Source organism: Apodemus sylvaticus, chromosome 12 (assembly GCF_947179515.1).
Source record: "Apodemus sylvaticus chromosome 12, mApoSyl1.1, whole genome shotgun sequence".
NCBI lineage: Eukaryota > Metazoa > Chordata > Mammalia > Rodentia > Muridae > Apodemus > Apodemus sylvaticus.
In genome coordinates, this window is record NC_067483.1 from 41,681,232 (window position 1) to 41,697,965 (window position 16,734).

General features: G+C 48.6%; 1 protein-coding gene across 1 annotated transcript; it reads right to left on the bottom strand.

Annotated features, from left to right (window-relative positions):
- Positions 1-766: 766 nt before the first annotated feature.
- Positions 767-7,829, bottom strand: Gpr37l1 (G protein-coupled receptor 37 like 1). Its single transcript, XM_052200676.1, has 2 exons — positions 7,200-7,829; positions 767-2,098 (listed from the first exon to the last, which is right to left on the bottom strand). The coding sequence occupies exons 1-2, from the start codon at positions 7,827-7,829 to the stop codon at positions 1,283-1,285; spliced, it is 1,446 nt and encodes a 481-aa protein (XP_052056636.1). The 3' UTR covers positions 767-1,282.
- Positions 7,830-16,734: the final 8,905 nt, after the last annotated feature.

The window sequence follows — 16,734 nt, forward strand, 5'->3', positions numbered from 1 at the left end:
ATACTGGGTCTACTGGGACCTACTATAGAACGCTGCTGGGAAGGGTGACATGGTGGGGACGCTGGGGGTGGGGGCCGTGGGGGAAGGCAGCTGGGCCATCTAAGAGTCCATTCTAAGAAACTGAACAAGAGCCACTGTTGGAGGGAGGGAGGCTGAGAAGCTGTGTGGCTCCCCGAAAGGAAGGCCTCTGGATTTCCTCAAATGGGGGCTTTGTGGAGAGGGTGGACGGAGGCGGGGCCACCAGAAACCAGTGGGCGGACTTCCCAGGGGCATCTGGGTTTAGCTGTGGATAGAGGTTTAGCACCCAATTCCCGAAGCCTCCCCTCCTGTCTGTCCCTTAAAAGCTATAACATAGCCAGGCGGTGGTGGCGCATGCCTGTAGTCCCAGCGCTCTGGGAGGCAGAGGCAGGTGGATTTCTGAGTTCGAGGCCAGCCTGGTCTACAGAGTGAGTTCTAGGACAGCCACGGCTATACAGAGAAACCCTGTCTTGAAAAAACCAAATCCAAAAAAAAAAAAAAAAAAGCTCTAACATCCTTAGGACCCCTCCCCCAAGGCAGAAGAACTCTAAGGTCAGGCTAAGGGGACTGCTCTGCCCCAGAAAAGGCTCTGCTACAGCTAGACACTATCATTCGCAGGCAAGGAAGTTCTGTGGGGCACAGGGTTGTGGAACCTACTTTATTGTTTTTCCAGAATGGCCTTCTACAGGAAAGCACCTAACAGGAGGAAGGGCCGGGCAATGCGACTGCCGGGCCTCTGAGAACGGAAGACAGAAGTGAGAGACAGCAGGACTAAGACAGACCCACTTTAGAAAATGGAGTCTAGGGCTTGGTTAGATTAGCCCCCTAGAAGTCCCTGGTCCGGGATAGGAGACTAGGAAGGAGAAATGATGCTGGGGCTCCTCAACACATGATCCATCATGATGACAGAGAGGCTCAGGCAAGAGTCAGATCCTAAGACCAAAGGGAGAACAGCCAAAAGGCCAAGCCCTGGCTCTAGGGTGGCCAGCTTGAGATTCTGGGCAACTCTAATGGCCTAGACAGATCTCCACCTACAAATGAGAAGGATAAGGCTGGTGGGCCCCTCGGAGGATAAGAACAGCATTGTTTGTAGATGGAGCTTCGAAAAGCCCAGACTTTGACAAAATGAGCCAAGTCCATCTCTAAACAGCAAGCTGAGAGAGGGGTCAAAGTGAGACCAGGTTAAAGAATCAGCAGACCATCGTGGATTGGGATGGCACCCCTCCCCCACCGGCTCTGCACCTGTTCCCACCCCCCCAGAGACTCAACAAGGGGTGCCCAGGGGCAGGAGCGGGGGCGACTCCCTGGGCTTGTGGAAGTAGATGGAGGAGGACACCTCGGCCTTGAGCTTGCTGTCCGCGCTGACTGTGGCTGAGGAGTCCGAGGCCCCGCCGCACTCCTCACAGCAGCAACAGCAGCAGCAATCCAGAAAGGCCTGGCCCAGCGGCCTGCAAATGCACAGGAGGAGCACGGGCGTGATGGCGCCCTTGAAGAACGTGGAGAACTGGTTGATGAGGCCCAGGAGGTCCAGGGTCTGCCGCGTGAGCTCGGTGGAGAGGTAGGCCACCACAATATTGCAGATGTTCTCCGGGAGCGTACAGAAGGCATAGACCACAGTCAGGCCCAGCACGGTGCTGTTGAGCTGGCTCTCACACTGCTCGTGCCTGCCCGCTCGACACTCCGGCTTCCTGCCCGGCGGGCCTCGCACCCGCCAGGTCACCAGCTGACAGGTGACGGTGAAGAGGATGGGCAGACAGAAGTAGCAACCAAAATACCACCACATGCGGGCATTCTGGTAGGTCATCACCAGCGAGTAGAGGGATTCGGGCAGGTCGGCTGAAGGTTTCATGATACAGGAGTCCACAGTTCCTGAGGTGGGAGCCGGCTCTTGGGCCAGCTGCCACAACAGGAGCTCAGGCACAGCCAGCATCATGGAACCCACCCAGATGACAGCCAGTTTAGCCAGGATTGATTGGCATCGCTCAATGGGCCTCACCTTTGGCAGGGTGCTGGTGGCCACATGGAATCGGTCTATGCCCAGGGCACAGAGACTGAAGGTTGTGACTCCCAAGGAGGAGACCTGTGAACAAGGATGTGGAATAAGATGTGCTCAGGTGAATGATTATGGAGGCAACGCCATCCTGACATCCTGACCCAGGCTGGATAGACAGGAGTTACAGAGAATAGTAGCTGTGATAATGACTGCTGTTGGTGAAGCATTCTCTACCCACCCAGTGCTCCCTATATGTCACAAACTCTCAATTGTGCCCCTGCATAATAATGTCAACACACATACACACACACACACACACACACACACACACACGGTGTGATCTCAGCACTTCAGTGCACCATCATAGAGAAGAAACGGAAGCACAGGCAGAAAGTGACTTGTCCACAATCAAATGGGCGATGAATGGAGAAACTGAGGTAGATGGGTATTTCTTCTTGCCTTTTCTACTTCCCAAGCTAGGGTGTGATTGACCTTCCTCCCACAGACCCCGACATCCATCCCTCCGACACTGGAAGTTACCTCTAAGGAAGAACCAGGACAAAGACATAGAAACTCTGGGCTTACTCTGGACGCGACGGCATGTGCACAGGACCCCAGAACTTGAGAGCCAGAGACAGGCGAATCACGAGTTCAAAGCCAACCTTGGCCACCCAAAAAGTTCAAGGGTAGCCTGGGATACATAAGACCCTGTCTCAAAACAGACTCAAGCAAAGAAAGGAGGGAGGGAAAGAACCAAACAATGAAAGAATAAAGCAGTGCTGTGTGCTGTGTGCCTTTAATCCCAGCACTCAAGAGGCAGAGTCAAGTGGGTCTCTGAGTTCCAGGCCAGCCTGGTCTGCAGAGTGAGTTCCAGGATAGTCAGGGCTACACAGAGAAACCCTGTCTCAAATAAAAAAGAAGAAGAATGAATGGACAAATTTTGGGGTTTTTGCAGGTCTTTCTACTTCCTGTACCTCAATGCGAGACCACTGAGTTAAGTGCCAGGGACGCAGCCTTCTCTCTGCTCTTTGCTCTCCCTGCCCACACTGTCCTAAGCAGTCCAACATGGCGGGAGCAGCCAGCCCCAGGAGAGCGGCCTGGGCTTCCATCATCCATACACACAGGAAAATCCCGCGGCTGAGCCAAGAGGAAGCCAGAGCAGCGGGCAAGAAACACCAGTTAGCTAGAGGAAAGCCCCCGGAGCTGCTAGCTGATGGCTCCCACTGGGGGGTGTGTGCTCCCTCCTCCTCCTCCTCCTCCTCCTCCTCCTCCTCCTCCTCCTCTTCCTCCTCCTCCTCCTCCTCTGGCTGGGGCAGCACAATCCAGGGCTTATTTGCACGGCCACCAAGGCCACCAAATGTCCTTTGTAAGAACCCCAGCCCCCTCTCTTGGCAGGGGATCCTGGGCCTGCTGAGGAGCAGCCTCCAGCCTCCGGCAAAACAGCGTTCTCTCTCTTTTCTCCAACAGCTCAGAAACGGTTCCAAGTCCTACCAAGGGGCCATCCTGGGGTCTTCCCTACAGGAGAGTTCTGGGCAACAGCAGACGCTTACAGCCACAGCAAGAGCTGCTGTGTGACTGCCTTAGCCAGGGCCAAGTAAAAGCCACCACAGGCTAAGCTGATTCTCAGCACTTCCAGGATGCTATTGAGTTAATCCTTCAGGAATTATTCAGGAATTCAGCCAGGGAGGGAGTGACACACACCTGTAAGCTAGGGCTCTGGAGGTAGGAGGAAGAGGGGGAGGTCAAGGCCATCCTCCACCATAGTGAATTCAGAGCCAGGGGGAGCAAGGGGAGATCATGGATGGATGGAAGGAGGGAGGGAGGGAGGGAGGGAGGGAAGGAGGGAGGGAGGGAGGGAGAGGGGGAGGGGGAGAGATTTAGCCCTAAACTAACTGGGTTTGATGCTCATGCCTGTCACCCTAGCACTGGGAAACTGAGACTGAGCAATCAAGAGTTCAAGGTCATCTTTAATAACACAGCAAGTCTGAAGCCAGATTGGGTCACATAAGACCATATCTAAAAAATAAAATTAATAATAATAATAAATAATAATAATAATAATAATAATTGGGGCTGGTTGCTGGGCATGGCTATTCAGACCTACAAAACCTCAACTAATTGGATGGCTAAGGCAAAAAGAAAAAGAAAATTCAAGGTCTATCTAGACTATAGACTGTGCCCAAGTCCAACCTGAGCAACTTAGTCATGGTGACGTAGCTCAGGAGTGGTGGGCTACTGACTTCCCATGCACACGGCCTTGAGTTCAATATCCCAGGCTAAAAAAAACAAAAAAACAAAACAGACAGTGGGCTGGAGGTATAATTCAGCAGATTGCTTGCCTATGTGAAAAGCCCTGAGTTGAACCCTAACAAAAATAATTGCCAGACATGGTGGCACACAGCTACAATACCGACCCTTTGGAGGCAGAGGTGGAGGATTGCCATTAACTTGAGTCTGGGCTACAGTGTAGTTAAGTACCAGGGCTGCCAGAGTTACGGTGTCTCAAAACGACAGCAGCAATAACAAAAGGCTCTGGGGCTTGAAGTGTACATGTTTAGTATGTGTGAAGCCCTTAAGTTTATCCCCAACTCATTCAGATAATTATCAACGTGGATGAGAACACTGAGGTTTAGGCAGGTTAAATAACGTATCAAGGCCACTTGGCCATCGGTGGATAAAGAGCCCAGTTTCTAGTATAATCTGTTCAATCCCAAAGCAATGTTCTGGCCCAGCACTGTGATGCACTTATTCCCAAACTGGGGAGGCAGAAGCAGAGGATCTCCATGAGTTAGACACCAACCTGGTTTATATGGCAGCCAAGGCTACAGGATGAGACAAAACATGAACACACACACACACCACATGTATACTCACACACAACGTTTGTATACCTAAACACTTAACCACTTAGCTCACCTGGGTAATGAGTACCAGACAGCAGGTAAGATTTAAGGACCAATGTCATTCATTCATGGTGGCTCATGCCTTTAGTCTTAGCACTCTGAAGGCAGAGACAGGTAGATCTCAGTGAGTTTGAGGCCAGCTTGGTCTACACCCAGTGAGTTCAAGGCTAAGAAAGAGCCACATAAATGAGACTGTCCATTAAACGACAAGATGCCAAGACCGTGTTGAATTGTAGGGTCTCTTTAAAGCTGGGAGGCCTTTGGGCCACCAAATAGATGACCTGCGTGTCATCTCCTATTAGGAGTATAGGACAAAAACTGTTTCGACTTCTAAGCCTCAGAGAGTAATCACTCTTGTAATAACCATTGATATAGAGCTAATTGGGGCTTTGAACCTATGTCCAGCTCATGGGAGGCCATTACTCCCTTCATTAACCCCCTTGTAACCAAGGTTTATTAATTTTAAAATGTGTTTACTTTTCTTTTCATATCATGATTGTTTCTGTGTGCACATACGTACATATACTATGTATATGCCTGGTACCTATGGAGTTCAGAAGTAGGCATCAGATCCCTTGGAACTAGAACTGTGGATAGTTGTGAACTGTTGATGTGGGTGCAAGGAACCAATTCCTGGTCCTCTAGAAGAGGAACCAGAGCCCCTAACCACTGAGCTATCCCTCCAGTTCCCTTTAGCCAGGATTTAAATTCTGTTCCCACTCTATCTAGTCGTGCATGCCTCTAGTCACAGCACTTGGGATGCAGAGGCAGGAGGTTTTCTGTGAGTTTGAAGCCAGCCTGGTCTACAGAGTGAGTTCCAGAACAGCCAGGGCTATACAGAGAAACCATGTCTTGAAAGAGAGAGAGAGAGAGAGAGAGAGAGAGAGAGAGAGAGAGAGAGTGTTCCTCCCAAATCCCACCAATCAGGAGGCCTTTGTGAGTTTGATTGTAAACCAGCCTGGATGAAGTAGTGAAACACTATCTTTTAAAAAGGGAAAAATAAACTTGGTTGTGGTAAATACATGCTTATAATCTCAGCACTTTTGGAATGGAGTTAGAGAAGTGGGGCAGAGAAATTCAAGGTTATCTGTAAACTTACTACATAGTAAATTTGAAGCTAGCCTGAGCTATAGGGCACACACACACACATACACACACACACACACACAGAAAGAGAGAGAGAGATTAATTCATAAATAAACAAATAAATAAATAAATACTAGGCCAAGAATCACAGTGAGTTCCATAGCAGCTTGAGCTACAAAATGAAATCTTGTCTTTAAAAAAAATGTAAAAGAATTGGGGGAGAGAGAGAGAGAATTTAAAAGTCAGAAATAAGGAATGGAAACAAAGGAAAAGCTGGCCACTGTTTGTCACATTGATAGAACAGCCTTCACATATGGATAGATGTGGGCAGTGATTTGATTAATCTGTCTCTCTGGTCTACACAGCTATTCTCACTCATGTGATTATCCTAACACAGAAGTTCCTATTCAAAAGTGCTCAACACTACATTTCAGAATTATGGAGCAAACCAGCTAGAAGAGCCATCTGGTCTACCCTCCATGCTTGCTACCTAAGGAAGCAGGGGATGAGATGAGATGTGTCCAGGGACAAGCAAAATTCAGTGACAGAGCTGATACTACTGTTTCTATAAGTACCCAGAAGTAGGGCTTGCCTCTCAGAGAGAGGCCTTGGGAGGACAGTAACAGAGACGACCTTGAAGGGAGGTGACAACAATCTCAGTCAGGAAAGGAAGAAGGGCCTTGCATCCACAGGGAATGAACACAGACTCAGCCTGGGGTGTTAGTAGGAAATAGCTATGATGTCAGGATACCAAAGGGTTAAAAACAGGAACCATGGGTACAAGGCAGGCAAGAGGCACAATAAAAGGAAAAGGAAAGCCCAGAGAGAACAGGCTTGGGGGTTGGGAGAACCACCTATCAGAGACAGACAGCTCAGAATCAAGAGAAAAGGGTAAATCCTCCATGCAGGTACTCCTAAAGCAGAAGACCAGGTTGGTCCCAAGCCTTGGTCTTGCACACCTGCCTGTTCATCTGGCTTGACTTGCTTTCCTGAGAGCTGCCAGAAGCCAATATTGAGTTTGTCTCCCTCCCTGATAGGACTTGTCTCCTTCCCCAGTGACACAGAGAAAACTAGTTGAATAGGAACCCTGGTGTGCTGGGATTATACACACCTACAGATCTGCTCTCAGGGTCTTTGCTGACACTGGAGCCCCTTCCCCGGTGTTAGCCTACAATTGGGCTATAGAAAGACATACTCACCTCCATGAAGGGCACCGCCCGGCAAGAAACATCCCCAAGTAGCCTCTGCTTGGTGATCTCATTGAAGATGACAATTGGGAGGCAGAAGAAGAGGACCAGGAAATCCCAGAGAGCCAGGCTGGCAAGGATAGAGTTCCAGGCACTCTTCAAGTAGTAGCTGTGCCACACAATGCACATGACAGACAGATTGCCTACGATACCCACAGCAAACACGACCAGAGCCAGGAGCATGACGGCATAGGCACTGTAGGAGCTCTCGGTCACCGGATACAGGGGGTTCTGAATCTGCAGCCTCTGACTTGGTGTCCCGGTCAGGTTGGCCCTCAGCTCTTGTCCACTACCTGGGGTGGCCCCATCCTTGTCTGGGTTGGGGCTAGTGGCCACCAAAGGCTTGGTGGGCTGCAGGCCAGCAGGGTGGATGGGCTTGGGGTACTCAGCCCACTCCTCAGGTACATAGTGCTGCACCTCCTTGGGCCCCTCGTCCTTGGTGCCTCTTCGGGGTCGACTCTGCTGCTCCTGGAGCTTGGCTCTGTGCCCACCTAAAGATGAGGTGGCAGCCCCAGAGACCCCACTCAGCCCCACAGCCAACACTACAGCAAGAGAGACAACCAGGGGCCACAGCCACCGCATGGCCAGGAAAGCAGGGCACAGCTGCCTCAGAGAGGTGAGGGCGAGGGACCTAAGGACTGCGTGGAATTAAGAGAGGCAGCTGGCAGCTGGGTCCGCCTCCAGTCAGGCGTCTGGCGTGGATGGCCCTTCCTCCCATCCTGTTGGCCATGGTCTGGCCAGGGCCCTCTGCTGGACACTGAGCTGTCTGTGCCAGTCGCACACATTGCATTCCCTACCACATCCCTTCTCAGGCTCTAAGACCACAGCGGGACATATTGAGGAGCCCCCAGAGGGACCTGCTCCAATCACTGCTACTGGGGAAATGAGGTTTGCAGGTGATGTAGAGGCAGACTCTAATTGGAGCACAGGTCTCCCGGTGCTACCCAATTCTCAGGCAGAACCTACATTCAAGACAGAATGATAGGCTGGGTATGGTGACTAGGACCTGTAATCAGGTGGGAGGTTGAGACGGGGGGGGGGGGGGGGGGGCAGCTTGGGCTACATAGCAAGATTCTTTTTGCTTTTTTTTTCTTTTTAATTGCCAAGGTCAAAATTTGAATTATAATAATTGCCAAAGCTGTTGTATACCTGGCTAGGTGTACCATTCAGCTGGGGTTTGTTTGTTTATTTATTTATTTATTTATTTCTTTTAAAGATAGGATCTCTGTGTAGCCCTGGCTGTCCAGAAAATCACTATATAAAACAAACTGTCCTTGGGCTTAGAGATCCACCTGCCTCTGCCTCTTGAGTGCTGGGATTAAAGGTGTGTCTGCCAACATCCACCAGCTGGGTTCTTGGTGGTTCTTTATATGTTTGGTGGCAAGTGCTACTGTGATCCGTTTCTCAGTTTCTCAAGTTCAAACTTTAAGATTTGTGCTAGTCCTTTTTTTTTTTTTTTTTTTTTTTTTTTTGGATTTGGCTTTTTTGAGACAGGGTTTCTCTGTATAACCCCTGACTGTCCTGGAACTCACTTTGTAGACCAGGCTGGCCTCGAACTCAGAAATATGCCTGCCTCTGCCTCCCAAGTACTGGGATTAAAGGTGGGTGCCACCACCACCCAGCCCCTGTGGCAGTCTTATTAACTATGTAGTTGACACAAGGTAGAGCCAAGCTCAAACATGGAGCTGACTCCAGAGCCTTTTAACTCAATGCTGGCCTCAGTAGACAAGAGCCCCGTCCTTGCCTTCTAGCCACACCAACTCCCAAAGGAAAGCAGCAACAAGCACAATTTCAAAACGCCCCACTCTGGAATGGGGGAGTATCTTAGTGGGAATCCTTGCCTCGCGTGTTTGAGGTCCTGGGTTTCATCTCCTGCACTGGAACTACATGAAAACAAAAACAAAAAGATAAAATGAAATTAAAATTATGAAAGTGTAGTCCAAAGAAAGGAAATAGACACACAAACACACAAATCAATAATTACACCTCGGCGTGATAGATGAAAGGCGGGGTCAAGTTACAGGGCCGAGTCCGGGAGCCTGGGGCTGTCTGGAAGGCTGCAAGTTCTCCAAAGCAAGAAGACTTTTGAGTGAAGCCGGAAAGGCTCCAGAGAGGAGGACGGAGAGATGCTCCCGGCAGAAGGTGCAGTGCTCCCAGTGGCGGGTCCTGAAAGTGGGTGGTGCTCCTGCCAGACAGCAATGATGTGCAGGAAGCTGGGGTGCCAGGGAAACGGAGAGGGGGCGACGGGGTTGGGGCAAGAGTCACCAGGCAAAGGAGCAAGAAGGCCTTTGTATGCTAGAGCAAGGAGTTCAGACGCTGTGGTGGGCACCTTTAATCCCAGCACTCGGGAAGCAGAGGCAGGCAGATCTCTGAGTTCACCCTGGTCTACAGCGTGAATGCCAGGACAGTCAGTGCCACACAAAGAAACCCTGACTCCAAAACACATAACAAACAGGTGTTATCCCAGAGGCAAGGGAGGACACTACATACTGTCACACGCAGAGGAGGAGCATTGACTTGACCAGGTGACTTTCAAGGGGTCCAGGATGGGCAGACAGCATAAGCAGGTGACATGTATTGTTTCTAGGAGGGCCAGCAACACCGAGGGGTTCATTACAGGGAGTGAGGGATATATGAAGGCTGAGGGAACAGGCTCTGTCTGTCCATCTCTGCAGGACAGACCTGCTGAGTGCTGGTGGAAATCTGTATGCCGGGCACTAGGATGTCGATTTCAGTAGCTAAGGAGAACAGCCAAAGCAAACGGCACAGGGCTGGCTGGGAGCTGTTTACACAGTCCACTGGCAAGCATTGCCGACCACTGCTCCCAAGACTTTCAATCTGAAAGCGGCTTTCCCAGAAGACTTCCTGACCAGGAACCTTGCCACCCTACCCAGTAGGTCCCGACATGCTGTGTAAAACTGGGGGTTCCGGGAGAAAAAGAGAAGGAGGAGGAAGAGGAGACAAAGAGGAAGATGGGAGTGCCCATCCTCTGCAGAGGAGTCTGGAGGAGCTGCCAGACTCTGTCTGAAGTCTGGCATATCAGCCAGGAGCTCAACTTCATTACCACCACGACCCAGATTATGTCATCAGAGAGAGGACGCTTGGGCCCCACATCCTGTGTCCTTGGGAAACTTAAGAGACGCGCCAAGACCAAGACCCCACCCTGAGCACCACGTGCTCCTGCATGGTCAGAATCAGCCAGGCTCTTCTGTCCTCCAGAGAACTGCAGCAAGGACCTGCCCCAGAACCACGCTGGGCTTTTTGTCTTTCCCATGACATTAAGTCGCTGCCACTACAACCCTCCACCTTCCTTCTCCCTTGTGCTGTACTAGTTGGGTGAAGGGGAGTCATCATCGCTATTTGTACTAAGCATTCCCCAAGTACCAGCCTCTGTCCTAAACAGTCTCGGTAACCAGTTAGCCTTTGTTACCCAAGCATAGAGAGATAAAGAAACCAGCTCAAGGGGTTGGAGAGATGGCTCAGCGGTTAAGAGCACCGACTGCTCTTCTGAAGTCCTGAGTTCAAATCCCACCAACCACATGGTAGCTCACAATCATCAGTAATGAGATCTGACACCTCTTCTGGGGTGTCTGAAGACAGCTACAGTGTACTTACATATAATAATAAATAAATCTTTATAAAAAGAAAGACAGATAGACAGAGAGAAAGAAAGAGAGAGAGAAAGAAAGAGAGAGAGAAAGAAAGAAAGAAAGAAAGAAAGAAAGAAAGAAAGAAAGAAAGAAGAAAGAAAGAAAGAAAGAAGCCAGCTTAAGGACACACAGCTAGTTAAGTGACTGCAGAAATTGGAATGAAAGGTTTATTTGACTCCCAACCCTAAACCAAGCTTGCAGAGCTATAATAGTGAAGAGCTCAGGGATGACCTACACCAACCCTCTTCCCTGACATGGAAACGGAAGACCTGTGAGGTCAAGTCCCACGGCAACATAGTCCGCAGTCACATCTCTAGTGTGTGAGTCTCACCTACTTCACAGGCAGCTGCCTGAACCCGGGTCAGCAGTTCTCAACCTGAGGGTCACGACCCCCTTGGGGTTGAATGACCCTTTCACAGAGGTTACCTGTGACCATTGGCAAACACAGATGTTCACACCACGATTTATAACACCAGCAACATTACAGCTGTAAAGTAGTGATGGGATAATTTTATGGCTGGGAGCGGGGTCACCACATTAAGGAACTTTATTAAAGGGTAGCAGCACTAGGAAGTTGAGAACCACTGGGCTCGATCTTAGCACAGGGCTGAATGAAGCAAGCGTTAGGCCTCTGCTTTTCTTTCATATTCACACAAATACCACATCCTGCCTCACATTATGCTTGTGCATGCTAGACACTCCGTGAAGCTTGAGGAGCTGGCTCCGTGGGTAAGAGAGCTTGCTGTGCAAGCCTAAAAATCTGATTTCCGGGGAGCTGGAGAGATGACTCAGTGGTTAGGAGCACTGACTGCTCTTCCAGAGGTCCTGAGTTCAATTCCCAGCAACCACATGGTGGCTCAAAACCATCTATAATGAAATCTGATGCCCTCTTGTGTTGTGTCTGAAGACAGCTACAGTGTACTTACATATAATAAATAAATAAATCTTTAAAAAAAAAAAGAGCACTTGTTTTTTCACAGGACCTGGATTCAATTCCCAGAACCTATATAATCACACAATGGCTTAGGGTTATCTGCAACCCAGTTCCAGGGAATCCATAAAGGCATACATGTGATGCACATACATGCATGCAAGTATTTACATAAAAAAGAGATAAATCTTTTTTTTAAAGGAGTGGCTCCATATATCTGTAACTCCAGTGCCATGGGAGCAGAGACAGGAGGATGTCCGGGGCTCTCTGGAGCCAGACTGGCCTCTGGATTAATGAGAGACCTTATCTCAAAGGAATAAAGCAGAGCGATGGAGAAGGACACCCCATGTCTTCCTCTGAGTGTGTGTACACAGGTGCACACACACACACACTTGAACACACACACTTCTTCAAATGCCTAAAAGGGCACCCCATCTCCTTGCTGATCTCCATTAAGACAGCTGGAATACCAGAGGCCACTAGGTGGAACCAAATGCTCAGAGTTGGAGGCTAAGACTGCTCTCAGGCCTTGGTCCCCTCATGTCCTGGGCCTTAGCTATCCTACAGTTCCCAAGTCCAGCCCATGGCTCTTGTGAGCTGCCAGCAGATCTAATCCAAACACAGAGGGTGGCACTGTGTGCTCACTGCTACCCAACACCTCCAGGGGGGGCACCTACTGCAAAGTGCTCTCCACCCTTGGCCGCTTCTAGAAGCTTCTAGACCAGCCCAGAGGAGCACTTGCTTGGAGAACCCCAGGCAGGCACTGAAGAGTTCCCAGCTCCTGAAAACAGCTCCCCTTGAGTCTCTATGATCCCAGGAATTCCCCGAGCTTCTACCTGGGAGTTTCCCCACTGGTGTCTAAGAGGGAGGGGAGGAGGGAGAGAGGGAGAGGAGAGAGAAAGGGGAGGAGGAAGAAAGGGTTGGGAGGAGGGAGAGAGGGAGGGGAAGAGAAAGAGGCTGGGGTTGTCTCTAGCAATGAAGCAGGTAAGAGTTCCCCACCAAGGAAAATAATCCAAGCCCATATTTTGAGCAAACGCCATTACCTTGCTCAAGACTCCCAGCTGCTTAGTAGCTCAAGTGCTTACCCCCGCTTCAGCTGCTCCCCCACAGCACAGCAACAGGCTCCGAGAAGTGGGAAGACCAGTGTGAATACTGGAGCAATGTATGACTCACTTAAAAAAAGATTTATTTATTTAATGTATATGAGTGCACTGTAGCTGTCTTCAGACACAGCAGAAGAGGGCGTCAGATCTCATTATGGATGGTTGTGAGCCACCATGTGGTTGCTGGGATTTGAACTCAGGCCCTTTGAAAGAGCAGTCAGTGCTCTTAACCACTGAGCCATCTCTCCAACCAATGACTCACTTTAAAAAAAAAAGATTTATTTATTTTATGTGTATGAATATTGTACCTGCATGCATATATGTATACATATATAGATACATAGATATATACATACATATATACATGCATACATAATGTATGCACTACTGAACATCTGGTGGCTCATGTCCTCCTATCTGGGTCCTCAATGCCTGGCATTCAGTAGATACTTAAAATGTTTAAGAGGACATATATCAGATAAAGGTGTTTGCCTCTTAGCCCAGCAACCTGAGTTTCATCCCTAGGACCTGCTTGGTAGAAGGAGAAAAGCAAGTCCTACCTATTGTCAGCTGATCACTATACTCACTGATGCACATGTGCCTATATAATTAATAAAAGGCAATTAAAAGTTTTTTCAAAGCAAGTATTTATTGGGGGGCTAGGATATTGCTCAAACCCCAGTGTTTGCCTAGGATGCATGCTGTGTTCTATCCTCAACTTTTTTGTTTTGTTTTTTTATTTTTATTTTTTATTTTTTTTTGGTTTTTCAAGACAGGATTTCTCCATGTAGCTCTGGCTGTTCTGGAAATTACTCCGTAGACCAGGCTGGCCTCAAACTCAGAAATCTGCCTGCCTCTGCCTCCAAGTGCTAGGATTAAAGGCATGCACCGCCACCCAGCTATCCTCAACTTTGTAAAAGACTGTAACCAGGTGTGGTTACAAAAGACTGTAATCCCAGCAGCTGGTCCAAGGTCATTCTCAGCCTCAGAGCATGTTAGAGAGCAGCCTTAAAGATGCGAAACTGGGTTTCCTTGTTGTTTTCCTTTAGTTATGTGTGTGTGTGGGTGTGCCTGCTTGTCTCTATGTACAGCAGCATACAGGCGATATTCTGCCCAAAGAGACTAGAAGGGGGCATCAGATCCCTCTGAGCTGGAGTTTAAGCAACTGTAACCACTTGATGTGGGTGCTAGAAACCACCAGACCTGGTTTCTTGGCAAGAGAAACAAATATTCTCTTTATTTCTTTTGTTTTGCTTTGTTTTGAGACAGGTTCTGATTTGGGAAAGCAGGCTGGCCTGTAACTCACAAAGATCCACTTGCCTCTGCCTCCCAAGTGCTGCTGTTAAAGGCATGTGCTAGTATACCCAACTAACAAGTGCTTCTAATGGCTGAGCCATCTCTCCAGCCCTGAAACTCTGTTTGAAAAATCTCTAAAGGAGCTGGAGAGGTGGCACCCACATAGCCGGTCACAACTATCTGGAACTCCAGTTCAAGAGGACCCAACACACACATGCCATACAGACACACATGTGCTATACAGACATGCATAATGGCAGCACACTTGTTCACATAAAATAAAATAAAAATAAAGGACTAGAGAGATGGCTCAGCGGTTAAGATCACCAACTCTTTTTCCAGAGGTCTGGGGTTCAATTCCCAGCTACCACATGGTGGCTCACAACCATATGTAATGAGATCTGAGGCCCCCTTCGGGTATGTCTGAAGACAGCTATAGTGTACTCATATAGATAAAATTTTAAAAAAATCTTTAAAAAAGTAAAATAAAGGTTAAAAACATTTTAAAAGTAAAATTAAAAATATAAAATAAAAGTTTATTGAATGTGCATCATGTAGCAGACACATGGCTACTTTTGCTGGCTAGATTTTTTTTTTTAATCACTTTGACACAAGCCATGATTATCAATCAGGGAAGAGAGAACCTCAAGAGGTTCTTCTCAAACTGAGAAGATGTTTCCGTCACATTGGCTTGTAGACAAGACTGTGGGGTTTGTTGTTGTTGTTGTTGTCGTTGTTGTTGTTTTGATGGATGGTTGGCATGGGAGGACCCAGCCCTGTAGGCAGTGCCGCTCTTAGACAGGTAACCCCAGATGTTATAAAAAGACAAGCTGAGCAAGCCACGGGAGTGAGCTACTAAGCAGTACTCCCTATTTCTTCTGTTTCAGTTCCTGCCTCTAGGTTCCTGCTTCAGTTCCAGCCCTGACTCCCCTCAGTGATGGACTGTGACGTGGAACTGTAAGTTAAAGGAACCCTTTTCTCCCCACATTGCTTTTGGCCACAGTGTTTTTATCACAGTCACAGAAACCAAATCAAGGCACTACTCAGAAGTATTTGTTCCTGGGATGGGAATGGGGCTCAGCTTAGTCAGGTCTGGAATGGGCAGAGGCCATGTCTCCGTTTGTCTGTAAAGGCCTGTGTTGGGGTCTTGAACTCAGGCCCCTCCAAGGGTCCTGTGGAAGCTAGATCCTGATGCTGCAGCTGTTGGGTGGGTGGAGACAGCAAAATAAAAATCTCAGCTGAGCCAATGGCAGATAGAGCTCAGTGATAAGCATCTGTCCAGCATCATATATATTATATATATATATATATATATATATATATATACATATATATATCATATATATAAAAACTCAGAGTCATAGCATATCCTGCATCCTTAGTCAGTGCTCTATTGCTGTGAATAGACACCCTGACCAAGGCAACTCATAAAACAAAAACATTTACTTGAGGCTGGCTTATAGTTTTAGAGGTTTAGTCCATTTTCATCATAGCAGGAAGCATGGCAGAGATAGTGCTAGAGAAATAGATGAGGATTCTATTTCCAGATCCACAGGCAGAAGGAAAGGTGATACACTAGGCCTGGCTTGGGCTTTATGAAATCTCAAAGCCCACCCCAACCCCCAGTGACACACTTCCTCCAGCAAGGCCACACCCACTGCATCAAGGTCCCACCCACTGCAACAAGGCCACACCTCCTAATCCTTTTAATCCTTTCAAATAGTGCCACGGATGCTGATCCTGGCACCTGGGAGCCTGAGACAGGAGTGTCCAAGATCAGGACACATTGTGAGTTTCAGGCTAGTTAGACTATAGAACTTGTCTCAAGGATACAAAACAGCAGACCCACATACACCACAAAACAAAAGCATTTCAGTGGAGAGTCACGCCCCAGACTGAGGCAGCAGCTAGGAGGCCTAGGAGGCGTGGAAAGCTGCCACTGTTTCTGTGTTAAATCATAACCGAGACGAAGGAAGCAAGCGCCAGGCCCCGAGCCCTTTGCTCCCAGCCTCTGTGGTGCTGTCCCTTTTCACCCAGCACCACACAGCCACAGGGCAGCGGGGCTGGGATAAGCAGATTATCCATTGCCAGGTGCCCTGGCTGTGTCCTTTCTGCTTTCTTGCTCTGATGTCCCTTCTTGAGTTGCCAACCCCAGAACTCAGCACAAAAGAATGCAGCTCAGAGCCAAAGAGGAGGGGCTAGCCCTTGGCTGGCAGCATCAGGCAGGTAAGGTGAGCGCTGATGGGAAGGATGGACTTCCACTCTCAAGACCTCTGGAGCTGAAGAGCAGACCCTCCTCCACTCTGCACTGACAGGTTGTTCTGAACACAGCACAAAATCAGACCCATGAAAATGCAAATTCCCTGATTTCTAGTTGTGTAGTCTCAGTAAGTCAAAGCTTACTTCCAAGGCTTTTTTTAAAATTAATTAATTAATTAATTAATTAATTTTTTATTTGTTTGTTTATTTGTTTGTTTGTTTGTTTTTGAGCCAGGGTTTCTTTGTGT

Coding starts and splice junctions, on each gene's coding strand:
- Gpr37l1 (XM_052200676.1), bottom strand. CDS start 7,829: ATGCGGTGGCTGTGGCCCCTGGTTGTCTCTCTTGCTGTAGTGTTGGCT. Junction 2,099..7,199: donor GGGCGGTGCCCTTCATGGAG/GTGAGTATGTCT, acceptor CCTTGTTCACAG/GTCTCCTCCTTGGGAGTCAC.